Here is a 27,736-nt window from a genome sequence, read left to right as displayed (position 1 = left end):
CAGAGGGGGGCTGTGGGGACGTTCAGAGTAAGGAACAAAACTCACTTTATTGGATACTAGAAAACTCTCACACGACAGACGTTCCCCTGGAGGGCACCTGCTCCCTGGGGTTCTCCCCAGGCCGGACTCCACCCACACCCTGCAGTGAGGGGCCCTGCTGGGGCTGCTGTGGGGTGGCTCTGCCCCCTGCTTGGCCCCAGCTCTGCTTCTGGGGTGATGGGTGGGATCACCCCAAAAGGGCCAGGCAGCAGGGGTCCTAGCGGCCTCACCATTTCTTCCCTAAGGTCACCCCAAATCGACCCTGGTGCCCCACATAGGCCCCTGCAAGTGGGAAATGGTGACCCCAGCCCATCCAATGGGGCACCCCCGACCTGCCCCCAGCAACAGGCCCTTGCAAAGAGGGAAGGGCAGGAGCCCCATGTGGGGAGGAGGGGGGCTGCTTCCTGCTGCCTCAGTCGCTCTCGTCGCTGCTGATGACCCCGCGCAGGCTGGACCAGTCCACAGGGCGCCGGGGCGGGGGGCTCCCAGCGGGGGTGGGGGAGCTGCTGTACAGGCTCCAGACGTTGCGGCGCCGGGGCCGGCCTGGGGGAGGCAAGGGGAGTCAGCTCCAGGCCGGGTCCCCCTCTTCTCTCCCCCACCTGAACAGAGCCCCCCATTCCCCGCCCCCTCCTCTGGAACCAACCCCCCACTCCCTTGCCCCGAATCCACTCCCCTTTACCTCAGGCCCAGACCCCAACTCCCCCCATCATCTGCCACATGGCCCCCTGCCTGAGTGAGCCGGGGGCCCACTTCTGCCCCTGGACTGCTGCTTGTGGCCTGTCTCTTCCGCCCGCCCCCTCCAGCCCTCTCCCCACCTGCCCCCCACCCCCCCACCTTCAGAGGCAATGATGTTTCCTACGTCCAGCGCTGCCACCTCAGCCGCCTCCTCCCGGCGCAGCCGCAGCGCCCGGCACCGCTCCAGAGAGGGGTTCCCTGGGGGGATGGGGCGTTACGACAGGGCAGTGGGGTGCTCCCTCTGGGGTCCCCCAGCCCTTCAGGGCAGCCATGGGGCCCCCTTGCCGTCCCCACTCACCCTGCAGGCCGATAGCCTCCAGCTCCCGGCGCAGCACCCGGACCCGCTGCTTGGTGGAGCTGCACCCTGCCAGCAGCTTCTTGTAATTGCGCCGCACCCCGCAGGCCAGGATGTATCGCTTCAGCCGCTGCACCGCAGGGTGGTCCCTCGCCGGGCCTGCCTCCTCCCTGCCTGGCGCCTAGGGGCGGGGACAGGTTAGCAACAGCCCCAGGGCACGGGGCCTACTTCAGCCTCTCTCCGGCCTGGGAAAATCAAGCTAACGTTTCCCAGGCCCAGCTGGGGGGAGAAGAAATTCCTTCAAAACCTCGCAGGTTTGGGTTTTTCCAGTTCCCCCGCTGTCCCGGGGAAACCCGCTGGAGAAGAGAAATGAGTGTTGGATTCCAACTTTGGGTGGTTTTCCCGAGCCCCGACTCCCTCTTCTCTTTTAAAATAGACAATATTTCCATTGGGGGAAACATCATGCAATAAAATTCCATTTCACGATTTCCTCTCCCTTTTTATAACCCTCCTCCTCGAGGAAAGGTAGGTAGGAATATGTCACGTCCCAATTTCTTGTTCCTGATCTTTTCTAAGAAAGTTTCCACTGAAAGGAAAATTCACACAGTAAAATATTAGCTTATAATTTCTTGTTGCCTCTTTCTCTTGCTTGGAAAGTACATTTCCACTAGAAAGAATTGCAGTAACATTCCAGTTCACTTCCTTTCCCCGTTTTATTTTCTTTTAAAGTAATTTTTAGGCGAAAAGAAATCATGGCGCACCATTTGGTAATTTCTTTCCCCCACATTTAACTGTTTTTCCCCCCCACTAGAAAATAATGTAGCAAAATGTAACTGAAAAAATATGCATTTTTCTAGTTTTAGAAAATAATTCCCACTGGGAAAAAATAATAAACATTCAGTTTCATTTCTTTTTCTCTCTCTACCTTTTTAACTGCACTTGGAAGCAATTGCATTCAATAAAATTTCAGTTGTTTTCTCATTCCTGACTTGTTAACCATATTTCCACGAGAAAAAAATAGTGTAATTTCTGTTCAGAATTCCTTTTCCCTGCATTTAAAACAGTTCTCCCACCAAGGGGCCGAGTGTGAATCAAATGGAAACTTTCAGTTCTCCATTTTTCTTTTCCTTTTCCACTGGGGGGACAAAAAATCATGCAGTACAATTTATTTCACATTTTATTTCCTTTCTTTCACTCTTTAAAACTAACGTGCCAGAAGAATAAAGCTTTGAGCTTAGTGTCAGTTCCCTTGTTCCTGAATTTTAAAACAGTTTTTCTACTGGAGAAAAAGGAATGTAGCAAAAATTAGAGTCCAAAATTTCTTTCTCCCTCCTCCCCAAAAAGTTTAAAACAATTTGACAGGAAAAAATGTGGAAAAATTTCAGTTCTCAATTTCTTTTTCCCTTTCCCTAGCTAGTAAGAAAATTGTCCCTCCCAAAATAAAACAATAAAAAAGGAAACGCATGTAAGAACATTTCACTTGCTAACTTTTCACCTTTTCCTGACTCTCATAGCAGCTTTCTGGCCTGGAGAAAAACAATGTCTTTAGTGCAATTTCTGCCCTCGGTCCTTTCCCTCCACTCATTAAACACGTTTTTCATGGGAAAAAGAATTCATTTCACAATTTCTTGGGTTTTTTTTTGGAAATTTGAAAACAATTTTCCACTGGAAAAAACAATGTAGACAAATTTCAGTTCAGTTTCTTTGTTTCTTTTATTGACCTTCACTAAGAGAAAAATGGGAGTTAGTGGAATTTCAGATCCTATTTCCTCTGTCAGGACACTGAAAAGAATTTTGCCAAGAGGAAAACGAATTAGCCTGTGCTGCTGGAGTGGCAATTCCTTTTGGTGGGCGCCCTGGCAGAGCTGTCCTGGACGCCTGGGTCCCCCCACTCCTCACCTTTCCCTTCTGGCACTGGGCGCCTCGGCCGGGGCTGCTTTTCTCATCTCGTGCGGAGGACGACGATGCTGATGAAGAGTCTGTCTCAGAGCTGCCTCTCTTCCTCGGTGGCCCCTTACGCTCCCCGTCCTCCTCGCTTCCGGATCCCTTCTCCTTGGCCTTCAGCCTCTGCTGCCTCTCCTCTTCCTCACTCTCGCTGCCTGAGGCTGCTGTCTTTGTGCGCTTCTGTCTTGCCGGCTTCCTGCTCTCCCTCGGCTCCTCACTCCCTGAGTCCTCGCTCTGGGCCTTCGGCCTCCTCTTCCTAGCACCCCCCGGCTCTGGCTCTGCTGGGCTCTTCCCCACTGCCTGCGTTTGCCTCTTCCCCTCCTCTTCCTCGCTTGCCTCGCTCTCCGATTCCTCCCCCGTCCCCTCAGCCTCGCTCCCACTCCTCCACTCGGCCTGCCCCGCCTGCTCCCCCTCACTGCCCGGTTCCTCTGTCCTCCGCTGCTTGCTCCCTCTCCCTGCCTGCCTCGCTCCCTTCTTCCCTGCCGATTCCTCCTCCCTCTGCGCTGTTACTCTGCCCTGCTCCTCAGAGTCACCCCTTCGCTGCGTCCCTCTTGCTCGCTTCCGCCCCGGCTGGCTCTGCCGTGTGGCGCCCTCCTGCCCCCTCCTCGGCGGCTGCTTCCTTGCCTTGCTCCCGGCTGCCCATTCGGAGTCGCTCTCGCTGCCGGAGCCACTAGTGCTGCCCCGATCGGGGATCTCCTCTGCCCCAGAGTCTCCCTCATCTTCCCATGATCCTGTGCACCCAGATTTCCCAGCATCCCTCTGGACAGGAGCCGGTTTCAGCTTCTTCGAATCAATCCCAGAATCCTCCCCGTCAGAGCCGTCCTCTGGAAATTGGATGGGAAACAAGGTTAACCGAGCACTGAGACCTGGGTGCACCTGGACCCTCTGGGACACGGTGGGCGCCAGATGCACACGGGCCCTCGCCCGGCGCGGGGACAAGGGATGTGAATGGTCAGCGGCGCCGGTGGACTGGTGGGGACTGGAGAAGCCTGCTGCGGACTTGACGCTGGCTGGAGTAGTCCCTGTCCACAGCACGGGGAGGTGGCACTGCAACCCCCCAGTCAACCAAATCAAGGGGATTTACGTCCCGAGCTGGGACAGGGTGGGGGCTGGGCACAGGAACCCCTCGCCTGGCGGGGGGAGCATGGCCTCTGCTAACCCGGCTCCTGATCCAGTCGCTGTTTCTTTCTCGCCGTGTCCTGGCTGGAGCCGCTGCGGCGTCGCTTTGGGGCCCCAGCTGCAGGGGTGTCACGGGCACTCTCGGGGCTCGGGGACGCATCCTCGGCACTGGAATCATCCAGCTGCAAGGACAGGCACATGAGACTCCACAGGAATGTGCCCCCCCCCCCCGAGTGCCCCTGGGTCTCCCCCCCTTTCCCTACCCCTGGGTTCCCCCTGCCCACCCTGCTCTCTGAGCTCCCCCACCGTGAGTCCCCCCTGCCCCTGCTCTTCAAATTTCTCTCCCCCCCGGATGCCTCCTGGTGTCCCTGCGGTGCCCCCTGAATTCCCCTTCCCCGCCCACCTGCATTGCCAGCAGCTCCTCCTCCACCACGCGCTTGAGCAGCAACTTCTCGTCCCGCAGCAGCGTCTCACGGCCCACGTGCGCCAGGTACTCGCCCCGCACCATGGAGAGTGTCAGCGCCCTGGGCACGGGCAGGGTCAGCAAACCCCAGTCCGGCTCCAGCACCCACCCCAGGATCCCGAGCTCCCATGATCCTTTGCTGCAGCACGCCAGCCCCCCTCGGAACCCAAACTCCCATGACCCTTCACTCTCAACCCCCCCCGGTACCCGAGCTCCCATGATCCTTCACTCCCTCCCCCCCGGTACCCGAACTCCCATGACCCTTCACTCTCACCCCCCCCCCCCGGTACCCGAACTCCCATGATCCTTCACTCCCCCCCCCCCCCGTACCCGAGCTCCCATGATCCTTCACTCTCACCCCCCCCCGGTACCCGAACTCCCATGATCCTTCACTCTCACCCCCCCCGGTACCCGAACTCCCATGATCCTTCACTCCCTCCCCCCCGGTACCCGAGCTCCCATGATCCTTCACTCTCACCCCCCCCCCGGTACCCGAACTCCCATGATCCTTCACTCTCACCCCCCCCCCGGTACCCGAACTCCCATGATCCTTCACTCCCTCCCCCCCGGTACCCGAGCTCCCATGACCCTTCACTCTCACCCCCCCCCGGTACCCGAACTCCCATGATCCTTCACTCTCACCCCCCCAAGTACCCGAGCTCCCATGATCCTTCACTCCCTCCCCCCCGGTACCCGAGCTCCCATGACCCTTCACTCTCACCCCCCCCCGGTACCCGAACTCCCATGATCCTTCACTCTCCCCCCCCCCCCGGTACCCGAACTCCCATGATCCTTCACTCCCCCCCCCCCCGGTACCCGAACTCCCATGACCCTTCACTCTCACCCCCCCCCCCCCCCGGTACCCGAGCTCCCATGATCCTTCTTTCCCCCCCCCCCCGGTACCCGAACTCCCATGACCCTTCACTCTCACCCCACCCCCCCCCCCCGGGTACCCAAGCTCCCATGATCCTTCACTCCCTCCCCCCCCGGTACCCGAGCTCCCATGACCCTTCACTCTCACCCCCCCCCCTGGTACCCGAACTCCCATGATCCTTCACCCCCCCCCCCCTCGGTACCCGAGCTCCCATGACCCTTCACTCTCACCCCCCCCCCCGGTACCCGAACTCCCATGATCCTTCACTCTCACCCCCCCCCCGGTACCCGAACTCCCATGATCCTTCACTCCCCCCCCCCCTCGGTACCCGAGCTCCCATGACCCTTCACTCTCACCCCCCCCCCGGTACCCGAACTCCCATGATCCTTCACTCTCACCCCCCCCCCTGGTACCCGAACTCCCATGATCCTTCACTCTCACCCCCACCCGGTACCCGAGCTCCCATGATCCTTCACTCCCCCCCCCCCCGGTACCCGAACTCCCATGACCCTTCACTCTCACCCCCCCCCCCGGTACCCGAGCTCCCATGATCCTTCTTCCCCCCCCCCCCCCGGTACCCGAACTCCCATGACCCTTCACTCTCACCCCCCCCCCCCGGTACCCGAGCTCCCATGATCCTTCACTCTCTCCCCCCCGGTACCCGAGCTCCCATGACCCTTCACTCTCACCCCCCTGGTACCCGAACTCCCATGATCCTTCACTCCCCCCCCCCTCGGTACCCGAGCTCCCATGACCCTTCACTCTCACCCCCCCCCGGTACCCGAACTCCCATGACCCTTCACTCTCACCCCCCCCCCGGTACCCGAGCTCCCATGATCCTTCACTCTCACCCCCCCCCGGTACCCGAACTCCCATGATCCTTCACTCTCACCCCCCCCCGGTACCCGAACTCCCATGACCCTTCACTCTCACCCCCCCCCCGGTACCCGAGCTCCCATGATCCTTCACTCTCACCCCCCCCCCCCCGGTACCCGAACTCCCATGATCCTTCACTCTCACCCCCCCTGGTACCCGAACTCCCATGATCCTTCACTCCCCCCCCCCCCCCGGTACCCGAGCTCCCATGATCCTTCACTTCCCCCCCCTCGGTACCCGAGCTCCCATGATCCTTCACTCTCACCCCCCCCCGGTACCCGAGCTCCCATGATCCTTCACTTCCCCCCCCTCGGTACCCGAGCTCCCATGATCCTTCACTCTCACCCCCCCCCCGGTACCCGAACTCCCATGATCCTTCACTCCCCCTCGGTACCCGAGCTCCCATGATCCTTCACTTCCCCCCCCTCGGTACCCGAGCTCCCATGACCCTTCACTCTCACCCCCCCCCCCCCGGTACCCGAACTCCCATGATCCTTCACTCCCCCCTCGGTACCCGAACTCCCATGATCCTTCACTCCCCCTCGGTACCCGAGCTCCCATGATCCTTCACTCTCACCCCCCCCCCCCCCGGTACCCGAACTCCCATGATCCTTCACTCCCCCCCCTCGGTACCCGAGCTCCCATGATCCTTCACTCCCCCCCCCCTCGGTACCCGAGCTCCCATGACCCTTCACTCTCACCCCCCCCCCTGGTACCCGAACTCCCATGATCCTTCACTCTCACCCCCCCCCGGTACCCGAACTCCCTTGACCCTTCACTCTCACCCCCCCCCCCCCGGTACCCGAACTCCCATGATCCTTCACTCTCACCCCCCCCCCCCCGGTACCCGAACTCCCATGATCCTTCACTCTCACCCCCCCCCCCCCAGTACCCGAACTCCCATGATCCTTCACTCTCACCCCCCCCCCCCGGTACCCGAACTCCCATGATCCTTCACTCTCACCCCCCCCCCCCCGGTACCCGAACTCCCATGATCCTTCACTCTCACCCCCCCCCCCCGGTACCCGAGCTCCCATGATCCTTCACTCTCACCCCCCCCCCGGTACCCGAACTCCCATGATCCTTCACTTCCCCCCCCTCGGTACCCGAGCTCCCATGATCCTTCACTCTCACCCCCCCCCCCCCGGTACCCGAACTCCCATGATCCTTCACTCTCACCCCCCCCCCCCCCGGTACCCGAACTCCCATGATCCTTCACTCTCACCCCCCCCCCGGTACCCGAACTCCCATGATCCTTCACTCTCACCCCCCCCCCCCGGTACCCGAGCTCCCATGATCCTTCACTCTCACCCCCCTGGTACCCGAACTCCCATGATCCTTCACTTCCCCCCCCTCGGTACCCGAGCTCCCATGATCCTTCACTCTCACCCCCCCCCCCCCCCGGTACCCGAGCTCCCATGATCCTTCGCTCCCCCGGGCCGGGCAGTTACCGCGCATGGTTCCGGCGCCGCCGGACTCGTCACTGGCCGCTCGGGCCCCGCCCTGCCCGGACTCCCATGATCCTTTGCTGCGCCCACCTGAGGTCCGGGCTGGTCTGGAAGAGCCGGCGGGTGAAGTCTCGCATCTCGCTCTCCGCGGCCATCGCCCCGCGCCGCCTTTCCCGCCTCCGGAGCCCGCCCGGCCGCCGTAGCGCCGCAGGGGCTCACGGGAGATGTGGCGGGGTTTGGGCGCGCGGGGGCTGACGGGAGGTGTGGCGGTGGTTTGGCAGCGCGAGGCATGCCGGGAGGTGTGGCGGCGCGTACGGCGCGGGGGCTGACGGGAGGTGTGGCGGTGGTTTGGCAGCGTGAGGCATGCCGGGAGGTGTGGCGGCTCGCACCGCGCGGGGGCTGACGGGAGGTGTGGCGGTGGTTTGGCAGCGCGAGGCATGCCGGGAGGTGTGGCGGCTCACACCGCGCGGGGGCTGACGGGAGGTGTGGCGGTGGTTTGGCAGCGCGAGGCATGCCGGGAGGTGTGGCGGCGCGCGCGGCGCGGGGGCTGACGGGAGGTGTGGCGGTGGTTTGGCAGCGCGAGGCATGCCGGGAGGTGTGGCGGCTCACACCGCGCGGGGGCTGACGGGAGGTGTGGCGGTGGTTTGGCAGCGCGAGGCATGCCGGGAGGTGTGGCGGCTCACACCGCGCGGGGGCTGACGGGAGGTGTGGCGGTGGTTTGGCAGCGCGAGGCCTGCCGGGAGGTGTGGCGGCGCGCGCGGCGCGGGGGCTGACGGGAGGTGTGGCGGTGGTTTGGCAGCGCGAGGCCTGCCGGGAGGTGTGGCGGCGCGCACCGCGCGGGGGCTGACGGGAGGTGTGGCGGTGGTTTGGCAGCGTGAGGCCTGCCGGGGGGGGGTGTGGCGGCGCGCACCGCGCGGGGGCTGACGGGAGCCGGCGGGATGAACGGGGCCGAGGCGGAGCCGGGCGGCTACAAGCGGCGCTACCGGGCCCTGAAGCGGCGCCTCAAGCTGCTGATCTACGTGAGCAGGGGCGCGGGGAGTCCGTGGGGGCGGGGCGGGGCTGGGGGCCGTGGGGGCGGGGCGATGGGTGAAGGGGGCGGGGCTGGGGGGCGGGCGATGGGTGAAGGGGGCGGGGCTGGGGGCGGGGCGATGGGTGAAGGGGGCGGGGCTGGGGACCGGACCGACTCAACCCGACGCCCCTTCCCCCCCAGGAGCAGGAGTGTTTCCAGGAGGAGCTGCGCAAGGCCCAGAGGAAGCTGCTGAGGGTGTCACGTGATAAGAGGTACGGGGGGGGGGGGGGGGTCGACCGGCTGGGTTGGCCGGGGGGGGGTCTGGGTTGGCCGGGGGGTCTGAGGGGGTTGACCGGCTGGGTTGGCCGGGGGGGGGGGTCTGGGTTGGCCGGGGGGTCTGAGGGGGTTGACCGGCTGGGTTGGCCAGGAGGGGGGGTCTGGGGGGGTTGACCGGCTGGGAGGCCGGGGGGGGGTCTGGGGGGGTTGACCGGCTGGGAGGCCGGGGGGGGGGGTCTGGGGGGGGTTGACCGGCTGGGAGGCCGGGGGGGGCTGGGGGGGTTGACCGGCTGGGAGGCTGGGGGGGGAGCTGGGGGGGTTGACCGGCTGGGAGGCCGGGGGGGGAGCTGGGGGGGTTGACCGGCTGGGAGGCTGGGGGGGGAGCTGGGGGGGTTGACCGGCTGGGAGGCCGGGGGGGGGGTCTGGGTTGGCCGAAGGGCCCCCTGGATTCTTGGGCTGACGCGAGTGTGGGCCAGTCCCCGGCGCTCCCGCCCTGCTCCCGAGGGGCCCGGCCCCCCTGCGGCCTCAGGGGCGCCCGGCGGGAGCTGGTTGGCGAGGGGAGCCGGTTTAAATCCAGCCCCCTTGTGGATGGGCCGCCTGTCGTCTTGTGCTGCTGCCTCGGACACAGAGGCAGCGGTGCGGGGAGGCAGCAGCCCCTGTCCGGGTGGAGGGGTCTGAGCTCCTGCACCCGGCTCCTCATACACTGGAAATGCAGGGGCACAGCAGGGAGAGGTCTTGGACCCAGCACAAGCCAGACTGAGCTGGGCTGCTGGCCAGCCTGCTAAAAAAATTACTAGCAAGGAGGGAGGGAGGAAAATGCATGCAGTGTGTATAGCATTAACCCATTGGGTTTTGCTTATTGGTTAATTGACTACACAATTACATCCCTAGCTGGGGGGCGGAGCAGGGAAAGTTGGGGGGCAGGAGGTACCGGGGGTGGGGCGGGAGGGGGTGATGTAGTGGGGATTTTGTCCATTCTTGTAGTCCACTGTGTGCACTCTGATTTGTATTCACTCGGTTTGCGTTGTTGTGTGTGTGCAATTCCTATTGTCCTGTGCAGTTCTGGAGTGACTGTGTGTGCATGCCTCAGTTTCCCTGCAGCACTATCTGGACGAGAAGGGGGAGGCTGGGCACAACTCTCTGGGGAAGCATGTTCAGTCTGTCAGGGCCTGAGGGCCAGGTGACAGCAGATTACACTTTGGGCCTGGAAGCTGGACAAAGCAGGAGGTGGGGCTGCCGGGGGTCTGGGAGCAGGGGCTGTGAGAGTGTGGCATAGTGGGGGTTGGGTTGCACGGGAAGGGTGTTGCTGTGTTGTGCTGTGTGCTCCCTACTGCCCTGGGCACGCAGCGCTGTCTGGAGGAGGGGGAGGCTCACACGCTGGAGGGCCAGGCACAGGATCCCAACTCCTTCTGGGAAGGGAGACAAAGGGCAGTCGGGCTGACCCCAGCTGGGGATGAGGGCTTGGGGGAAGGGTCAGTCGGCTGGGCTAGGAGGGGAGAGGGGGCTTAGGGACTGGACCCCCTCCCCACCCCCGAGAGGAATAAGGCTGCCTGCTCTGGTCCCGGGCTGTGCGGCGTCCCTGTGAGCCAATACCCCTTTTATTCTGTGGGTTGAGAGTCCGGCCTGGCTGTGGATGGGGGTGCAGGCCTGGGGACTCCCCACACCCTGTGACGGGGGGCTTTAGGGGGTGTCTCTGACTCGCTATTTGCTGCCACAGCTTCCTCCTGGACCGACTGCTGCGCTACGAGACGCTGGACGAGGAGTCCTCAGGTGCAGTGGGGCCATTGGCTTGGGGGCCGGCCTGTGTGGGGTTGGGGGTGCGGTTTCGAGGGCCCGCAGTGCTCGGGGGGGCGCTGGTGGCACAGGCTGTCCTGGGGACTTGAGAATCGGAGTGTTGAGCGGGAGTGGGGGACACCAGCTCTAGCAGGATGTGGGGGGATGGAGCCCAGGCCATAGGGAGGCTTGGGGGGGCTGAGATTTGGGGGAGGCCTGTATACGGGTCAGGCTGGGGCTCAGACCATAGGGGCAGTGAGGGGTGGATCATGAGGGATGAGGAAACAGCGACAAGCTTATGGGGGGTTCGGGGAGCTGGAGGGGAGAGGGGGTCTGGCCGGAGATGGTTGGGGGTCGGTGTGTGTGGGGGAGGACCGGATAGAGTGGTTGGGGGGGTGCGGGGGGGAGGGAGGACAGACCAGAGAGTGGCGCACAGCAGGTGGCGGATGAGGGCGGAGGGAGCGTGGGCTGGCTTTGGGGGGCTGCGGGGCCTCGTGGAAGTGGGAACCGGGACTTTTCTTCCTCCATTAACCCTGCCCTCCCATTTTCCCCGCCAGATTCAGAGGCTACAGCCTCTTCGGAGAACAGCGACGGGGAGGGGCCTAAGGGGGCGGAGCCGCAGCCACTGAAGAGGTGGGTACGAGCCCTCTCCTTCCCCTGGGGTTGGGGACTGCAGTGCCGCCATATTGGATATGGGCGATGGGTGGGCTGTGCCAGCACGTGACATGGCAGCCGTGGCTTCATGGTAACTTCCTGCCTCTGTCTCCTTCCTTCAGGAAGCGGAGTCCCCAGCTTGGTGGAGCCTCGTCCCCGTCATCTTCTGGTCTGTCTCTCCAGGCGACCTCGGGCTTCCCCCTGCAAGGTTCAGGGGCGCCATCCCCATACCTCAGCTCGGTGAGTGACCGTTTCACCCTGGGGAGTGTGTGCTCGGATCCAATATGGCCTCCAGGTTGGGGCAGGTGATGATCTTTGCCAGTACCCAATATGTCTGCTGTGGCTTCAGGCCGAGCCCCGCCTTGTTCATGGGAGGCATGGTGGACTCGGTGCCTGTATCCACCATGGCTGCCAGGGCCCCTCCACAGTCAATGCGCTTGTCGGGCGGTGGGTCGGCTGCCCCAGGGGGTCCCCGTGGTGCGAGCCCCCTGCTAGAAGGCTCGTGTGAGCAGGGGCATGGGAGGGCGCTATGTGGTGTTGGGGGCTGCCACGGAAAGTCAGCTGTGTCTATCGCATGGTGACCCCCACTCTCTCTTGTCTGTTGCCCCCCCAGCTGGCCTCCCCACCCTACAGCCCGTTCCCCTCCGAGTACCTGGCCCCAGAGCCCTGTGCCCCCCGTCCCGAGCGTGCCCGCCCTGAGCGACGGGCCAAGGGCACCCGCAAGCTAAAGGTACCGTCTGGCTGGGAGGGGCATGGGACCTGGGGGGGAGATGGGGTACGGGGGGCGTGGAGGTTCGAAGCTGGGGTGCATGGGTTAATGGGGAGTTGGTCCGGGGGTGTTCAGGTGGTCCAGATGAGGAGTTGTGGGGAGGTACGGCTGCACCCCTCACTGCCCTTCTCCCCTCTGCCTTACAGATGTCTCTGACGCCGGCCACCCATCCCGACTGCTCAGTGGTGGGGGGTCTCCCCTTCTCCTCCCCCCGGGGGGGCCCCTTGGCCTCTCTCTCCTCCAAGCTCCCGCCCCCCACCATCCTCAGCACCGTGCCCCAGCAGATGTTCAGCGACGCAGGGGAGGGGAGTGGCGAGGACCCCCTGGATGGGGATGACGAGCTTGTCATAGATATCCCAGAGTAGGGGGGCTTGGGGGCACCCCCGAGACAACTCCGGCACCGTGCTGGGGGCCCACGAGCCCCCCACTTTATTTCACATTCATTCCGGTGGCGTTAACAGGCTCCAAACATGCAAATCAGTCCAATAAACAGGTTGGTATAAAATTGGTGCCGTGGCGACTTCAGTGCCCCCCACCCCGGCAGCCCGGCGGAGGGGCCCTCCTGGTGCAAACCACCCCTGGCACAAACCGGCTTGGAAAGAACGGAGCGGGAAAAGGACGCCCCTTGAAGAGCGGAGGTGGAATTTCTGACTGCAGACGAAAATCCCTTTCAAAGGGGAAGGTGCAAAAACAGGTCCCCGAAAGAAGGGGGCTGTGGGAGGGGCTAGAGTCCTGCTAATTTGAATATTGTTTTGCATATTTTTTAGAATTAAGTGGTGTTGATTTGCATAGGAGGCCCCTCCTCTGAATAAGAGGGGTGGGCTCGCCATTGCAGGACAGAGCCAGCGGCCCGACGCGCACGGCAGGGAGGTGAACATGCAGGGTCCTCGTGCGGGCGGGCGGGGCCCTCAGGGGCCGAAGGTGGAGCCCTCGGGGAGCTCGTTGGTCAGCGTGTGCCAGCGCTCCCAGCGCCGGTCGGGGGTCTGCAGGCAGCCCAGCCAGTGCTGCCGGCGCTCGCCCGTCGCGCCCAGGCCCAGCGTCGCGCCGCCTGTGGCAGGGGTGAGGGGCGTCAGCCGGGCCCTCTGCCCCGCCGGCCCTCTGCCCCCTGGCGTCCCCCCGCCGGGCCCTCTGCCCCCTGGCGCCCCCCCGCCGGGCCCTCTGCCCCCTGGCGCCCCCCCGCCGGGCCCTCTGCCCCGCCGGGCCCTCTGCCCCCTGGCGTCCCCCCGCCGGGCCCTCTGCCCCCTGGCGTCCCCCCGCCGGCCCTCTGCCCCTAGCGTTCCCCCCACTGCCCCGCCGGCCCCCTGACGTCCCCCCGCTGGCCCACTGCCCCCTGGCGTCCCCCCGCCGGCCCTCTGCCCCTAGCGTTCCCCCCCACTGCCCCGCCGGCCCCCTGACGTCCCCCCGCCGGCCCTCTGCCCCCTGGCGTCCCCCCGCCGGCCCTCTGCCCCTAGCGTTCCCCCCCACTGCCCCGCCGGCCCCTGACGTCCCCCCGCTGGCCCACTGCCCCCTGGCGTCCCCCCGCCGGCCCTCTGCCCCTAGCGTTCCCCCCACTGCCCCGCCGGCCCCCTGACGTCCCCCCCGCCGGCCCTCTGCCCCCTGGCGTCCCCCCGCCGGGCCCTCTGCCCCCTGGCGTCCCCCCGCCGGGCCCTCTGCCCCCTGGCGCCCCCCCGCCGGCCCTCTGCCCCCTGGCGTCCCCCCGCCGGGCCCTCTGCCCCCTGGCGTCCCCCCGCCGGGCCCTCTGCCCCGTCGGCCCTCTGCCCCCTGGCGTCCCCCTGCCGGGCCCTCTCCCGACCCGCCGGGCCCTCTGCCCCCTGGCGTCCCCCCGCCGGGCCCTCTGCCCCCTGGCGTCCCCCCGCCGGGCCCTCTGCCCCCTGGCGTCCCCCCGCCGGCCCTCTGCCCCCTGGCGTCCCCCCGCCGGGCCCTCTGCCCCGCCGGCCCTCTGCCCCCTGGCGTCCCCCCGCCGGCCCTCTGCCCCCTGGCGTCCCCCCGCCGGGCCCTCTGCCCCCTGGCGTCCCCCCGCCGGGCCCTCTGCCCCCTGGCGTCCCCCCGCCGGGCCCTCTGCCCCCTGGCGTCCCCCCGCCGGGCCCTCTGCCCCGCCGGCCCTCTGCCCCCTGGCGTCCCCCCGCCGGCCCTCTGCCCCCTGGCGTCCCCCCGCCGGGCCCTCTGCCCCCTGGCGTCCCCCCGCCGGGCCCTCTGCCCCCTGGCGTCCCCCCGCCGGGCCCTCTGCCCCCTGGCGTCCCCCCGCCGGGCCCTCTGCCCCGCCGGCCCTCTGCCCCCTGGCGTCCCCCCGCCGGGCCCTCTGCCCCCTGGCGTCCCCCCGCCGGGCCCTCTGCCCCCTGGCGTCCCCCCGCCGGGCCCTCTGCCCCCTGGCGTCCCCCCGCCGGGCCCTCTGCCCCCTGGCGTCCCCCCGCCGGGCCCTCTGCCCCGTCGGCCCTCTGCCCCCTGGCGTCCCCCTGCCGGGCCCTCTGCCCCCTGGCGTTCCCCCCCACTGCCCCGCCGGCCCTCTGCCCCCTGGCGTCCCCCCCCACTGCCCCGCCGGCCCTCTGCCCCCTGGCGTCCCCCCGCCGGGCCCTCTGCCCCGCCGGGCCCTCTGCCCCCGGCGTCCCCCCGCCGGGCCCTCTGCCCCGCCGGCCCTCTGCCCCCTGGCGTCCCCCCGCCAGCCCTCTGCCCCCTGGCGTCCCCCCGCCGGGCCCTCTGCCCCGCCGGGCCCTCTGCTCCCTGGCGTCCCCCCGCCGGCCCTCTGCCCCCTGGCGTCCCCCCGCCGGGCCCCCTGGCGTCCCCCCGCCGGCCCTCTGCCCCCTGGCGTCCCCCCGCCGGGCCCCCTGGCGTCCCCCCGCCGGCCCTCTGCCCCCTGGCGTCCCCCCGCCGGGCCCCCTGGCGTCCCCCCACCGGGCCCTCTGCCCCCTGGCGTCCCCCCGCCGGGCCCTCTGCCCCCCGCATCTCCCCGCCGCCCTTCCCCCGCCGGCCCTCTGCCCCCCGCATCTCCCCGCCGCCCTTCCCCCGCCGGCCCTCTGTCCCCTGCATCTCCCCGCCGCCCTTCCCCCGCCGGCCCTCTGCCCCCCCAGCGTCCCCCAGTCCCGCGGTGTTCCCCCCGCCGGCCCTCTGCCCCTCGGCACCCCCTTGCCAGGCTGAGGCCCTGGCCGAGCCTGCTCTCTCACCGATGAAGTCATTGGACTTCCCGACGTCGTAGTCCCAGACGGTGATCTCCAGCGACTTCAGCGCCAGCTCCGATTGGTCGATTTCATAGAAGAATTCCTGGGGGGAGAAGGGGTTTAGACTGGGTCCCCCACAATCCCCCTCCCCCAACAGCAGGGGCCTTGCGGCGCACACCCCGCCCCTCCCCCGGCCCTGCCCCCTGCACCTCGTTATATTCGGGGTTCAGCGTTTTCTTCTTCACGCTCGTTTTGTGCTTCGATTTCTTCTCCGTGTCCGGTTTGAGGTACCTGCCCACAGAGACGCAGCGTGGACCCGGGTGTCCTGGCGCCCTGCCCTGCCCCCCACTTCCTGCCCGGAGAGAACCCAGAAGTCCTGCGGTTGCCCTTCCACAGATGTTGGGGGTGGGCCCCCCTCTGGGCTCCTCATTTTCTCCCTCTCCCCATTCGTCTGACCCCCCCCCCCGGGCTTCCCTAAGTCCTGCCTCTGCCTCCTCCCTCCCCCACTCCTTCAGCCCTGCCCCACACTCCTCCTCTGTCCCCCTTTTTCTTCCAGTCCTGTACCCCACTATTCACCCCACCGCCCAGCCCCTCTGACTCCCCACTGCCAGCACCCCCCTCACGTTTTGACGTAGGGGTCGGAGTAGCCGTTCACATCCATGGCGGCCAGGTGGGCGCAGCGCAGAATTCCCACCAGCAGCCCCCGGCGCTCGGAGCTGTACGTCAGTGCCAGCAGGATCCGGCCCCGCTCCTCCAGCTCCCACTGCTCCGCCTGCTCCAGCTGGGGGGAGGGGGTCGTCGATGTCCTTACCCTGCTGCTGGGCAGAGGGGCCCCTCCCAGGGCGCCCCACATCCCTCCCAGGGATTGGGACAAAGGGAAGGGACCCGGGGGTGTGGGGCAGCCCCTGGTTCTCCTGCAGGCTGGGAGGGGGACTAGGACCCAGGTGGCTTAGTGGGCCTTCCACAGTGTCCCTCCAGGAAGGGGGCCCAGGCGCCCGGGGGGGGCGGAGGGTGTCCTACCTCTCGGAGGTAACAGGAGATTCCACGCAGGGCAGCTGACATGGCGGACGGGGAGGCCAGCTGCGGGGGAGGAACGGGGGACGGGTTACAAAGAGGCACAAAGCCAGCTCCCGGCACAACCCCTCCACATCTGGCGAGGTGGTGACATGTAAAGTCCTGCTGGGCACAACATCTGGGCAGGGTTTATATCGCAGCCCTGGCGTTTACGCACAGCTGGGCGGTGCCGTGGGGCTGGGCCAGGGCACATCTGGCGGGGGCCACCTGGGGGCTCACCGGGACCTGGGGCTCCAGGCAGATGTTGAAATGCTTCTTCTGGGCAGGTTTGAGGCGCCGCAGCGGCACCCGAGTCTCCCCAATGAACTCGTTGTGGGTCAGCTTGTCCTCATCACACACTGAGATCCTGGGGGGAACAGGGAGTCAGGGGGGCTGTGGGTCAGGAAGCTGGGGGCGCAGGCCTGGGTTGGCAGGGGCTGTGGGTTGGGAGTGGGGGTGCTGCAGGGGAAGGGGCAGCGGGTCAGGCATGGGGGGGGCGCTGTGGGGCAGGAGGTTATGGGTCAGGAGTTGATTGCCATGGGGCATGTGGCACCATGGGGCAGGAGGCTGTGGGTTGAGAGTGGGTTGCCATGGGGCAGGGGGTGCGGCAGGGCATGGGGCAGGGGCCTGTGGGTTGGAAGTTGGTTGCCCTGGGGCAGGGGGCAGCGGGGTATGGGGCGCCGTGGGACAGGCAGCTGTGGGTCGGGAGTTGATTGCCGTGGGGCAGGGGGCACGGCGGGACGTGGGGCACTGTGGGACAAGCGGCTGTGGGTCAAGAGTCGGTTGCCGTGGGACAGCGGGGCATGGGGTGCTGTGGGGCAGGTGGCTGTGGGTTGGGAGTTGGTTGCCAGGGGGCAGCGGGGCGTGGGGCGCTGTGGGACAGGCAGCTGTGGGTTGGGAGCTGGTTGGCGTGGGGCAGGGGGCGCGGCGGGGCGCTGTGGGGCAGGCGGCTGTGGGTCAGGAGTTGGTTGCCATGGGGCGGGGAGCGCCATGGGGCAGGCGGCTGTGGGTCGGCAGTTGGTTGACATGGGGCAGAGGGCGCCGTGGGGCAGGTGGCTGTGGGTTGGGAGTTGGTTGCCGTGGGGCAGGTGGCACCGTGGGGCAGGCGGCTGTGGGTCAGGAGTTGGTTGCCGTGGGGCAGGGGGCGCCGTGGGGCAGGCGGCTGTGGGCCGGGAGTTGGTTGCCGTGGGGCAGGGGGCGCCGTGGGGCAGGCGGCTGTGCGTCGGGAGTTGGTTGTCGTGGGGTAGGGGGCGTGGCGGGGCAGGGGGGCGTGGAGCACCATGGGACAAGCGGCTGTGGGTTGGGAGTTGGTTGCCGTGGGGCAGGGGCCGCAGGGCGCCGGGGGGCAGGCGGCTGAGGGTCGGCAGTTGGTTACCGTGGGGCAGAGGGCGCTGTGGGGCAGGTGGCTGTGGGTCGGGAGTTGGTTGCCGTGGGGCAGGGGGCGCTGTGGGGCAGGGGGCGGCGGGGCGGCAGTTGGTTGCCGTGGGCAGGGGGCGGCGGGGCGGCAGTTGGTTGCCGTGGGCAGGGGGCGGTGGGGCGGGAGTTGGTTGCTGTGGGCAGGGGGCGGCGGGGCGGCAGTTGGTTGCTGTGGGCAGGCGGCGATGGGGCGGCAGTTGGTTGCTGTGGGCAGGGGGCGGCGGGGCGGCAGTTGGTTGCTGTGGGCAGGCGGCGGCGGGGCGGCAGTTGGTTGCTGTGGGCAGGGGGCGGCGGGGCGGCAGTTGGTTGCCGTGGGCAGGGGGCGGCGGGGCGGGAGTTGGTTGCCGTGGGCAGGGGGCGCTGTGGGGCAGGCGGCGGCGGGGCGGCAGTTGGTTGCCGTGGGCAGGGGGCGGCGGGGCGGCAGTTGGTTGCCGTGGGCAGGGGGCGGCGGGGCGGGAGTTGGTTGCCGTGGGGCAGGGGGCGCTGTGGGGCAGGCGGCGGCGGGGCGGCAGTTGGTTGCCGTGGGCAGGCGGCGGCGGGGCGGCAGTTGGTTGCCGTGGGCAGGGGGCGGCGGGGCGGCAGTTGGTTGCCGTGGGCAGGGGGCGGCGGGGCGGCAGTTGGTTGCCGTGGGCAGGGGGCGGCGGGGCGGCAGTTGGTTGCCGTGGGCAGGGGGCGGCGGGGCGGCAGTTGGTTGCCGTGGGCAGGGGGCGGCAGTTGGTTGCCGTGGGCAGGGGGCGGCGGGGCGGCAGTTGGTTGCTGTGGGCAGGCGGCGATGGGGCGGCAGTTGGTTGCTGTGGGCAGGGGGCGGCGGGGCGGGAGTTGGTTGCCGTGGGGCAGGGGGCGCTGTGGGGCAGGCGGCGGCGGGGCGGCAGTTGGTTGCCGTGGGTAGGCGGCGGTGGGGCGGCAGTTGGTTGCCGTGGGCAGGCGTCGGTGGGGCGGGAGTTGGTTGCCGTGGGCAGGCGTCGGTGGGGCGGGAGTTGGTTGCCGTGGGCAGGGGGCGGCGGGGCGGGAGTTGGTTGCCGTGGGGCAGGGGGCGCTGTGGGGCAGGCGGCGGCGGGGCGGCAGTTGGTTGCCGTGGGCAGGCGGCGGCGGGGCGGGAGTTGGTTGCCGTGGGGCAGGGGGCGCTGTGGGGCAGGCGGCGGCGGGGCGGCAGTTGGTTGCCGTGGGCAGGCGGCGGCGGGGCGGCAGTTGGTTGCCGTGGGGCAGGGGGCGGCGGGGCGGCAGTTGGTTGCGGTGGGCAGGCGGTGGCGGGGCGGCAGTTGGTTGCCGTGGGCAGGGGGTGGCGGGGCGGGAGTTGGTTGCCGTGGGGCAGGGGGCGCTGTGGGGCAGGCGGCGGCGGGGCGGCAGTTGGTTGCCGTGGGCAGGGGGTGGCGGGGCGGGAGTTGGTTGCCGTGGGGCAGGGGGCGCTGTGGGGCAGGCGGCGGTGGGGCGGCAGTTGGTTGCCGTGGGCAGGCGGCGGCGGGGCGGCAGTTGGTTGCCGTGGGCAGGGGGCGGCGGGGCGGCAGTTGGTTGCCGTGGGCAGGCGGCGGCGGGGCGGCAGTTGGTTGCCGTGGGCAGGCGGCGGCGGGGCGGCAGTTGGTTGCCGTGGGCAGGGGGCGGCGGGGCGGCAGTTGGTTGCCGTGGGCAGGCGGCGGCGGGGCGGCAGTTGGTTGCCGTGGGCAGGGGGCGGCGGGGCGGCAGTTGGTTGCCGTGGGCAGGGGGCGGCAGTTGGTTGCCGTGGGCAGGGGGCGGCAGTTGGTTGCCGTGGGCAGGCGGCGATGGGGCGGCAGTTGGTTGCTGTGGGCAGGGGGCGGCGGGGCGGGAGTTGGTTGCCGTGGGGCAGGGGGCGCTGTGGGGCAGGCGGCGGCGGGGCGGCAGTTGGTTGCCGTGGGCAGGCGGCGGCGGGGCGGCAGTTGGTTGCCGTGGGCAGGGGGCGGCGGGGCGGCAGTTGGTTGCCGTGGGCAGGGGGCGGCGGGGCGGCAGTTGGTTGCCGTGGGCAGGGGGGCGGGGCGGCAGTTGGTTGCCGTGGGCAGGGGGCGGCGGGGCGGCAGTTGGTTGCCGTGGGCAGGGGGCGGCGGGGCGGGAGTTGGTTGCCGTGGGCAGGGGGCGGCGGGGCGGGAGTTGGTTGCCGTGGGCAGGGGGCGGCGGGGCGGGAGTTGGTTGCCGTGGGCAGGGTGCGGCGGGGCGGCAGTTGGTTGCTGTGGGCAGGGGGCGGCGGGGCGGGAGTTGGTTGCTGTGGGCAGAGGGCGGCGGGGCGGGAGTTGGTTGCCGTGGGCAGGCGGCGGTGGGGCGGCAGTTGGTCGCCGTGGGCAGGGGGCGGCAGTTGGTCGCCGTGGGCAGGGGGCGGCAGTTGGTTGCTGTGGGCAGGGGGCGGCAGTTGGTTGCTGTGGGCAGGGGGCGGCAGGGCGGGAGTTGGTTGCTGTGGGCAGGGGGCGGTGGGGCGGGAGTTGGTTGCCGTGGGCAGGCGGCGGTGGGGCGGCAGTTGGTTGCCGTGGGCAGGGGGCGGGCGTTGGTTGCCGTGGGCAGGTGGCGGCGGGGCGGGAGTTGGTTGCCGTGGGTAGGCGGCGGTGGGGCGGCAGTTGGTTGCTGTGGGCAGGCGTCGGTGGGGCGGGAGTTGGTTGCCGTGGGCAGGCGTCGGTGGGGCGGGAGTTGGTTGCCGTGGGCAGGGGGCGGGAGTAGGTTGCTATGGGCAGGCGGCGGTGGGGCGGGAGTTGGTCGCCGTGGGCAGGCGGCGGTGGGGCGGGAGTTGGTTGCTGTGGGCAGGCGGCGATGGGGCGGCAGTTGGTTGCTGTGGGCAGGGGGCGGCGGGGCGGGAGTTGGTTGCCGTGGGCAGGCGGCGGTGGGGCGGGAGTTGGTTGCTGTGGGCAGGGGGCGGCGGGGCGGGAGTTGGTTGCTGTGGGCAGGCGGCGATGGGGCGGCAGTTGGTTGCTGTGGGCAGGGGGCGGCGGGGCGGGAGTTGGTCGCCATGGGCAGGGGGCGGCGGGGCGGGAGTTGGTTGCCGTGGGCAGGCGGCGGTGGGGCGGCAGTTGGTTGCCGTGGGCAGGCGGCGGTGGGGCGGCAGTTGGTTGCCGTGGGCAGGGGGCGGGAGTTGGTTGCCGTGGGCAGGCGACGGCGGGGTGGGAGTTGGTTGCCGTGGGCAGGCGGCGGTGGGGCGGGAGTTGGTTGCCGTGGGCAGGCGGCGGGAGTTGGTTGCCGTGGGCAGGCGGCGGCGGGGCGGCTGTTGGTCGCCGTGGGCAGGGGGCGGGAGTTGGTTGCCGTGGGCAGGCGGCGGCGGGGCGGGAGTTGGTCGCCGTGGGCAGGGGGCGGGAGTTGGTTGCCGTGGGCAGGCGGCGGCTGGGCGGCTGTTGGTCGCCGTGGGCAGGCGGCGGGAGTTGGTTGCCGTGGGCAGGCGGCGGCGGGGTGGCTGTTGGTCGCCGTGGGCAGGGGGTGGGAGTTGGTTGCCGTGGGCAGGGGGCGGCGGGGCGGGGTCTCACCGGAGGGTTTTCCGGGCCATGTCCTCCGCGGTGATGCCGGTGTAGGTCAGGGCCTCGTTCCACACGGGGTGCAGGGTGTTGCGCTGCGTTCGCGTCTTCAGCTTGTTGGCCTGGGGCGCGGGAGAAAGCAGCCGGGTCCAGGCGCTCGTCCGGGCCCCGGGCCGGCCCCGGCCGGCCCCCAGGGGCCCGGGCAGACCCATCTAAGCAGGTCTGGAGCTGCCAGAATCCGTGGGGCCCGGCCCGGAGCGTGGGGCAGCCGAAAGTGGCGGGGCCAGTGTGCCCCAGGGCGCCAGGCGGGGGCGGGGGCCATACAAAGCAGTACGGCCAGACCCTGAGGCCGAGCCCCGTCTGGCCCTGTGGAGGGCGGGGGGGCTGAGAGCCAGGGGGCGGAGGGGGGTGATTTACCTTGCAGGCCCCTGGCAGTAGGTGAAGTTTGACGTAGGGATCAGCTAGGCCATTAAAATCCATCGGCTTCAGCCCCTGAGCGGGAGGGGGAGAGAGACATCAGCCCCCCCCCCCGAACATCCCCGTCCTGCCCTCACATTGCCATGCCTGGGCCTCCCTCCCCACTGGCCCCTCCCTTCAAGCCCAGCCCCACAGTGGCTCTGTCCCAACCCCAGGCCACAGCATCTGCTCCTCCCCCAACTGGCCCCTTGTGGCACCCCCCATCCCCAAATCCACAGTCCAAAGTGAGTTGGGGCTGCGGGGCAGGAGTGAGGGGCACCGGCAGGGCTGGGGGGCAGGACTAGGGAGCGGCGCTGGGGGGAAGAGCTGTAGGGGGCAGGGCTAGGGGGTGGCAGGGCTGTAGGAGGCACTGGCAGGGCTAGGGGGTGGCGCTGGGGGGCAGGGTTAGGGAGTGGCGTTGTGGGCAGGGCTGGGGAGCAGGGCTAGGGGGTGGCAGGGCTGTAGGGGGCACTGGCAGGGCTAGGGGGTGGCGCTGGGGGGCAGGGCTAGGGAGTGGCGTTGTGGGCAGGGCTGGGGAGCAGGGCTAGGGGTGGCAGGGCTGTAGGGGGCACTGGCAGGGCTGGGGGGCAGGGCTAGGAGGTGGCGCTGGGGGGCAGGGATGTAGGGGGCAGGGCTAGGGGATGGCACTGGGGGGCAGGGCTAGAGGGTGGCAGGGCTGTAGGGGGCACTGGCAGGGCTAGGGGGTGGCGCTGGGGGCAGGGCTGGGGCGCAGGGCTAGGGGGTGGCACTGGGGGGCAGGGCTGTAGGGGGCAGGGCTAGGGGGTGGCGCTGGGGGCAGGGCTGGGGCGCAGGGCTAAGGGGTGGTGCTGGGGGGCAGGGCTGTAGGGGGCAGGGCTAGGGGGTGGCGCTGGGGGCAGGGCTGGGGAGCAGGGCTGTAGGGGGCAGGGCTAGGGAGTGGCGCTGGGGGCAGGGCTGGGGAGCAGGGCTGTAGGGGGCACCAGCAGACCAGTTCCACAGGATCCATATTCTGTGTGTCAGTCCTGGTCCATCCCTTCTGCGTTGCCATGGCAGCCCGGATGCAGTGGTACCCAGGCTGGCAGGGTGCGGGCTGCTCAGGGCGGCGCCTTTGCCTGCCCTGGGCCTGGTGAGGGAGGCCTCGGGTGGCTCTAAGGGAGGGGGCAGGGCCGGTCTAGGGGAGCCCCCCTTGCTGGGATTGAGGGGAGGGAGGAGGCGGCTGGCTGGAGCCGCACTGAGATTCGCAGGGTCCGGGTTTGGGCAGGTCTGCCCTGGAGCTGCAGGCGGGGGGCACCAGGTACCTTGGCCCGCAGGACGGTGCAGTGCAAGGTGCAGCCGTCGGGGTCGTAGAGCAGGTCGAATTCCAGGGTCCCCAGAGCCGCTGCACGAAAGCGAATCAGGGTCAGTTGGGTGGGATGCGGGGTGGGGGGGGGGGATTTGAGGCCATTCCACAGCCCCCCCCCATGCTTCCCTGTCCGCCCCCTTGCCCAGGGCCAGCCCCACTGTCACTTGCCTGTCAGCTTGGGCAGCCAGTGCCCCTCCCTGCGGCCCCACTGGCCTGGTGCCCCCTGGGTCCTGCTGCCCGCTGGCCCTGGCATCCAAGAAACCGCTCCAGCCCCACTGACTGCCCCCGACTGCCACGGGGGTATCAGCCCCCATCACCCTCCCTATGCCCCCCTTGGCTCCCCATCTGCCTGCCTGCCCCTGCCTGCCTGTCTCTACCTGTCCTTGTCTCTGTCTGTCCCTGTCTGTCTGTCTGTCTCTGCCTGTCCCTGCCTCTGCCTCTGCCTGTCTGTCTCTACCTGTCCCTGTCTGTCTGTCTGCCTGCCTCTGCCTGTTCCTGTCTGTCTGTCTGTCTGCCTCTGCCTGTCCCTGCCTCTGCCTGTCTGTCTGCCTGTCTCTACCTGTCCCTGTCTGCGTGCGTTCCTGCCTGTCTGTCTGTCTGCCTCTGCCTGTTCCTGTCTGTCTGTCTGTCCCTGCCTGCCTGCCCGCCCATCCATCTGCCAATGGATGTGGCCCCTGGATCTGTGCCTGGTTCTGAGCCCCATGAGGGGAGGGGCTGGGTGACCCAGCTCCCCTTAGGGCTGCAGGCAGGGGGAGGGGCTACCCCGGCACAGAAATGGCTCCCGCAGCCCCGGACGCCCAGGTCCCAGTGCCCTTCCCGCTCTCTGGGTGCTGCTGGGCCCCTAAAGGAGCATCCCCTCCCCCCTTCCCAGCCACTTACTGGTGTCATCCGAGTCACAGCTGTCCGTCTCCTGGGCCTGCTCAGTGGGGCCCTGCCCGGGCGGGGCCTGCGGGGGGCCGGGCGGGCGGCAGGGGTCCCCCCCGGGGCTGTGGCGGGGGAAGTAGTCCGAGATCTGGCGGATGGGGCGGATGGGGCCGGGGCACACGTCGATGGCCATGTGCTCACGGATGGGCACTGGGGCCCTGGCCTGCCCCCTGCCCCGGCCAGACATGCATGCACCCTGGGAGGGGAGGGGCGGGGGGGGCGTGAGTAATTGGGCTGCAGTGGGGCCAGCGCCCTCCTCTGCCCCCAGCGCCCTCCCCAGCCCCTCCTCTGCCCCCAGCGCCCTCCCCAGCCCCTCCTCTGCCCCCAGCGCCCCACCCCCAGCCCCTCCTCTGCCCCCAGCCCCTCCTCTGTCCCCAGCGCCCCACCCCCAGCCCCTCCTCTGCCCCCAGCCCCTCCTCTGTCCCCAGCGCCTGCCCCTCCTCTGCCCCCAGCGCCCCACCCCCAGCCCCTCCTCTGTCCCCAGCGCCCTCCCCTGCCCCTCCTCTGCCCCCAGCGCCCCACCCCCAGCCCCTCCTCTGCCCCCAGCGCCCTCCCCAGCCCCTCCTCTGCCCCCAGGCCCTCCTCTGTCCCCAGCGCCTGCCCCTCCTCTGCCCCCAGCGCCCTCCCCTGCCCCTCCTCTGCCCCCAGCGCCCTCCCCTGCCCCTCCTCTGCCCCCAGCCCCTCCTCTGTCCCCACCCCCAGCCCCTCCTCTGCCCCCAGCGCCCTCCCCTGCCCCTCCTCTGCCCCCAGCGCCCTCCCCAGCCCCTCCTCTGCCCCCAGCCCCTCCTCTGTCCCCAGCACCCTCCCCTGCCCCTCCTCTGCCCCCAACCCCTGCGCCCCACCCCAGCCCCTCCTCTGCCCCCTGCCCCCAGCGCCCCACTCCAGCCCCTCCTCTACCTCCAGCCCACTGCCCCCAGCGCCCCACCCCTGCCCCTCCTCTGCCCCCAGCCCCTCCTCTGCCCCCAGCGCCCTCCCCAGCCCCTCCTCTGCCCCCAGCGCCCTCCCCAGCCCCTCCTCTGCTCCCAGCCCCTCCTCTGTCCCCAGCGCCCTCCCCTGCCCCTCCTCTGCCCCCAGCCCCTCCTCTGCCCCCTGCCCCCAGCGCCCCACTCCAGCCCCTCCTCTACCTCCAGCCCACTGCCCCCAGCGCCCCACCCCTGCCCCTCCTCTGCCCCCAGCCCCTCCTCTGTCCCCAGCGCCCCACCCCAGCCCCTCCTCTGCCCCCTGCCCCCAGTGCCTCACCACCTGCTCCTCCTGTGTCCACCAGCCCCTCCTCTGCCCCCAGCGTTTTGCCACATCCTCTGCCCCTCAATGCCCTGCCCTCCTTTACCCCCAGCCCCTGCCCCCCAGCGCCCTGCCCCTCCTCTTGTTCCCCTCCCCCCAGGCCTGGCCCTGCTTCCTGCTGTCCCAGCCCCCTGCTTCCCTCCTCAGCCCCCAGCCCCTGCTCCATAGCCCCTTCCCAGCACCCCTCCCCCCAGCTCCCCCGTCCGCTCAGCCCCTGGACCTTCCCCCGTCCCCAGCTCCAGCCCCCACCCTCCCTCCCCCCACCTCCCTCCCGCCAGGCTCCGCTTTCCCGTTACCTGCTCCCTTCTCGCCGGCAACAAGTCGCTGTTCGGATGCCGGGCGGGGGCCAGACCGAGCCGGGGGGGGGGGGGCGGGGGGAGAGAGCCCCGGGAATTCGCTACCGGTGCCCGGAGTCGGGGGGCGCCTGGGTCCCTCCTGGGCGCAAATAAAGTCACAGAGTTTAGAGCCGATTCCGCAGGGCCCCCCCCGCCCCCGCCCGCCAGCCCATGTTGCCATGGCAACCCCGGACCTGGTCCACTTCCAGCCCGGGAAGCGCCCCCCCCCGCCAGACGCTGCGGCCCGCGGGGCCCGGGCTCCCGGGTTCGCTCCCGGGCGGGGGCGCTAAGGGGGGCGGGACCCGACGCTCTTGACGGGCCAAGAGGCGGCGCAGCCGGTTCAGGAACCCCACGGGGGCGGCTAAATAGGGAGGACAGCAGCTCGCGGGGGCGGCGCTGGACCCGGGAATGAGAGAAAATCCCCCCGGCCCCTTCCCCCCCGCCTGCCCAGTGCCCCCCCCGGCCCCATCCCCATCCCCCCGTGCCCCCCGGGCCCCTCCCCCCGCCTGCCCAGTGCCCCCCCCGGCCCCATCCACATCCCCCCGTGCCCCCCCGGGCCCCTCCCCCCGCCCGCCCAGCGCCCCCCGGCCCCATCCACATCCCCCCCGTGCCCCCCCGGCCCCATCCCCCCGCCTGCCCAGCCCCCCGGCCCCTTCCCCCCGCCTGCCCAGTGCCCCCCCCCCGGCCCCATCCCCCCGCCTGCCCAGTGGCCCCCCCGGCCCCTTCCCCCGCCTGCCCAGCTCCCCCCGGCCCCACATCCCCCCCGTGCCCCCCGGCCCCATCCCCCCCGCCTGCCCAGTGCCCCCCCGGCCCCTTCCCCCCCGCCCGCCCAGCGCCCCCCCCCGGCCCCATCCCCCCGCCCGCCCAGTGCCCCCCCGGCCCCATCCCCATCCCCCCCGACCCCCCCGGGCCCCTCCCCCCCGCCTGCCCAGTGCCCCCCCCCCCCGGCCCCATCCACATCCCCCCCGTGCCCCCCCGGCCCCATCCCCCCGCCTGCCCAGTGCCCCCCCCGGCCCCTTCCCCCCGCCTGCCCGCGCCCCCCCCCGGCCCCATCCCCCCGCCTGCCCAGTGCCCCCCCCGCCCCTTCCCCCCCGCCTGCCCAGCCCCCCCCGGCCCCATCCCCATCCCCCCCGAGCCCCCCGGCCCCTCCCCCCGCCCGCCCAGTGCCCCCCCGGCCCCATCCACATCCCCCGGCCCCATCCCCCCGCCTGCCCAGTGCCCCCCCCCCGCCCCATCCCCGCCTGCCCAGTGCCCCCCCCCGGCCCCATCCACATCCCCCCCGTGCCCCCCGGGCCCCATCCCCCCGCCTGCCCGTGCCCCCCCGGCCCCCTTCCCCCCGCCCGCCCAGTGCCCCCCCCGGCCCCATCCACATCCCCCCGTACTCCCCGGGCCCATACCCCCCCCCGCCCGCCCAGTGCCCCCCCCGGCCCCATCCCCCGCCCGCCCAGTGCCCCCCCGGCCCCTTCCCCCCCGCCTGCCCAGTGCCCCCCCCGGCCCCATCCCCATCCCCCCTGCCCCTCCCCCCCTGCCAGTGCCCCCCCGCCCCATCCACATCCCCCTGGCCCCATCCCCCCCGCCTGCCCAGTGCCCCCCCCCGGCCCCATCCACATCCTCCCCGTACTCCCTGGGCCCATCCCCCCTGCCTGCCAGTGCCCCCCCGCCCCCATCCCCATCTCCCTGTGCCCCCCGGCCCCATCCCCTGCCCCCCAGTGCCCCCCCCCGCCCCCATCCCCATCCCCCCGTGCCCCCCGGCCCCATCCCCCCGCCTGCCTGGGTGCCCCCCGGCCCCTTCCCCCCCGCCTGCCCAGTGCCCCCCCCGGCCCCATCCCCATCCCCCCAGTGCCTCCCCCCGGCCCCATCCCCCCTCGCCTGCCCAGTGCCCCCCCCGGCCCCATCCCCATCCCCCCAGTGCCCTCCAGGCCCTTTCCCCCCGCCTGCCCAGTGCCCCCCCGGGCCCCATCCCCCCCGCCTCCCCAGTGCCCCCCCTGCCCCATCCCCATCCCCCCCAGTGTCCCCCCCCGGCCCCATCCCCCCCGCCTCCCCAGTGCCCCCCCGGCCCCATCCCCCCTCGCCTGCCCAGTGCC

At 70.0% G+C, this 27,736-nt stretch overlaps 3 protein-coding genes across 6 annotated transcripts; 1 reads left to right on the top strand and 2 right to left on the bottom strand.

Annotated features, from left to right (window-relative positions):
- Window positions 1-28: 28 nt before the first annotated feature.
- Window positions 29-8,043, bottom strand: HIRIP3 (HIRA interacting protein 3). Of its 4 annotated transcripts, none has more exons than XM_089779043.1 (7): window positions 7,884-8,043; window positions 4,536-4,656; window positions 4,173-4,314; window positions 2,969-3,837; window positions 1,073-1,250; window positions 899-972; window positions 29-582 (listed from the first exon to the last, which is right to left on the bottom strand). In XM_089779043.1, exons 1-7 carry the CDS (start codon window positions 7,946-7,948, stop codon window positions 286-288), a joined length of 1,746 nt encoding a protein of 581 aa, XP_089635169.1. In that variant the 5' UTR covers window positions 7,949-8,043; the 3' UTR covers window positions 29-285. The 4 variants fall into 4 exon arrangements, with proteins under 4 accessions (XP_089635169.1, XP_089635170.1, XP_089635171.1 ...); XM_089779044.1 differs by having other exon boundaries at window positions 7,797-8,011; XM_089779045.1 differs by having other exon boundaries at window positions 290-582; window positions 874-972.
- Window positions 8,044-8,660: 617 nt separating this feature from the next.
- INO80E (INO80 complex subunit E) lies at window positions 8,661-12,775 on the top strand. The gene is made up of 7 exons (XM_089779104.1): window positions 8,661-8,812; window positions 9,004-9,074; window positions 10,796-10,848; window positions 11,409-11,484; window positions 11,628-11,745; window positions 12,119-12,235; window positions 12,421-12,775. The coding sequence occupies exons 1-7, from the start codon at window positions 8,732-8,734 to the stop codon at window positions 12,637-12,639; spliced, it is 735 nt and encodes a 244-aa protein (XP_089635230.1). The 5' UTR covers window positions 8,661-8,731; the 3' UTR covers window positions 12,640-12,775.
- Window positions 12,673-25,766, bottom strand: DOC2A (double C2 domain alpha). The gene is made up of 11 exons (XM_089779076.1): window positions 25,614-25,766; window positions 23,992-24,232; window positions 23,069-23,148; window positions 21,753-21,827; window positions 21,348-21,457; window positions 16,720-16,846; window positions 16,447-16,506; window positions 16,050-16,207; window positions 15,636-15,717; window positions 15,433-15,529; window positions 12,673-13,322 (listed from the first exon to the last, which is right to left on the bottom strand). The coding sequence occupies exons 2-11, from the start codon at window positions 24,221-24,223 to the stop codon at window positions 13,183-13,185; spliced, it is 1,161 nt and encodes a 386-aa protein (XP_089635202.1). The 5' UTR covers window positions 24,224-24,232; window positions 25,614-25,766; the 3' UTR covers window positions 12,673-13,182.
- Window positions 25,767-27,736: the final 1,970 nt, after the last annotated feature.

Source organism: Pelodiscus sinensis, chromosome 5, assembly GCF_052426305.1.
Source record: "Pelodiscus sinensis isolate ZL-2025 chromosome 5, ASM5242630v1, whole genome shotgun sequence".
NCBI lineage: Eukaryota > Metazoa > Chordata > Testudines > Trionychidae > Pelodiscus > Pelodiscus sinensis.
Note: the sequence above shows the minus strand (reverse complement) of the source record. Positions and strands in the feature narration are given on the sequence as shown.

Excerpts from the sequence above, each read along its gene's own strand:
- HIRIP3 (XM_089779043.1), bottom strand. The coding sequence starts at position 7,948 with ATGGCCGCGGAGAGCGAGATGCGAGACTTCACCCGCCGGCTCTTCCAG. Across the intron at positions 4,315-4,535 it reads AGGAGCTGCTGGCAATGCAG|CTGGATGATTCCAGTGCCGA; the intron begins GTGGGCGGGGAA and ends CTGTCCTTGCAG. Across the intron at positions 3,838-4,172 it reads GCGACTGGATCAGGAGCCGG|AGGACGGCTCTGACGGGGAG; the intron begins GTTAGCAGAGGC and ends TCCAATTTCCAG.
- DOC2A (XM_089779076.1), bottom strand. The coding sequence starts at position 24,223 with ATGTCTGGCCGGGGCAGGGGGCAGGCCAGGGCCCCAGTGCCCATCCGT. Across the intron at positions 16,208-16,446 it reads TCTCCTGTTACCTCCGAGAG|CTGGAGCAGGCGGAGCAGTG; the intron begins GTAGGACACCCT and ends CCCTCCCCCCAG. Across the intron at positions 13,323-15,432 it reads GAAGTCCAATGACTTCATCG|GCGGCGCGACGCTGGGCCTG; the intron begins GTGAGAGAGCAG and ends CCCCTGCCACAG.
- INO80E (XM_089779104.1), top strand. The coding sequence starts at position 8,732 with ATGAACGGGGCCGAGGCGGAGCCGGGCGGCTACAAGCGGCGCTACCGG. Across the intron at positions 10,849-11,408 it reads GCTGGACGAGGAGTCCTCAG|ATTCAGAGGCTACAGCCTCT; the intron begins GTGCAGTGGGGC and ends TTTCCCCGCCAG. Across the intron at positions 11,746-12,118 it reads CATCCCCATACCTCAGCTCG|CTGGCCTCCCCACCCTACAG; the intron begins GTGAGTGACCGT and ends TTGCCCCCCCAG.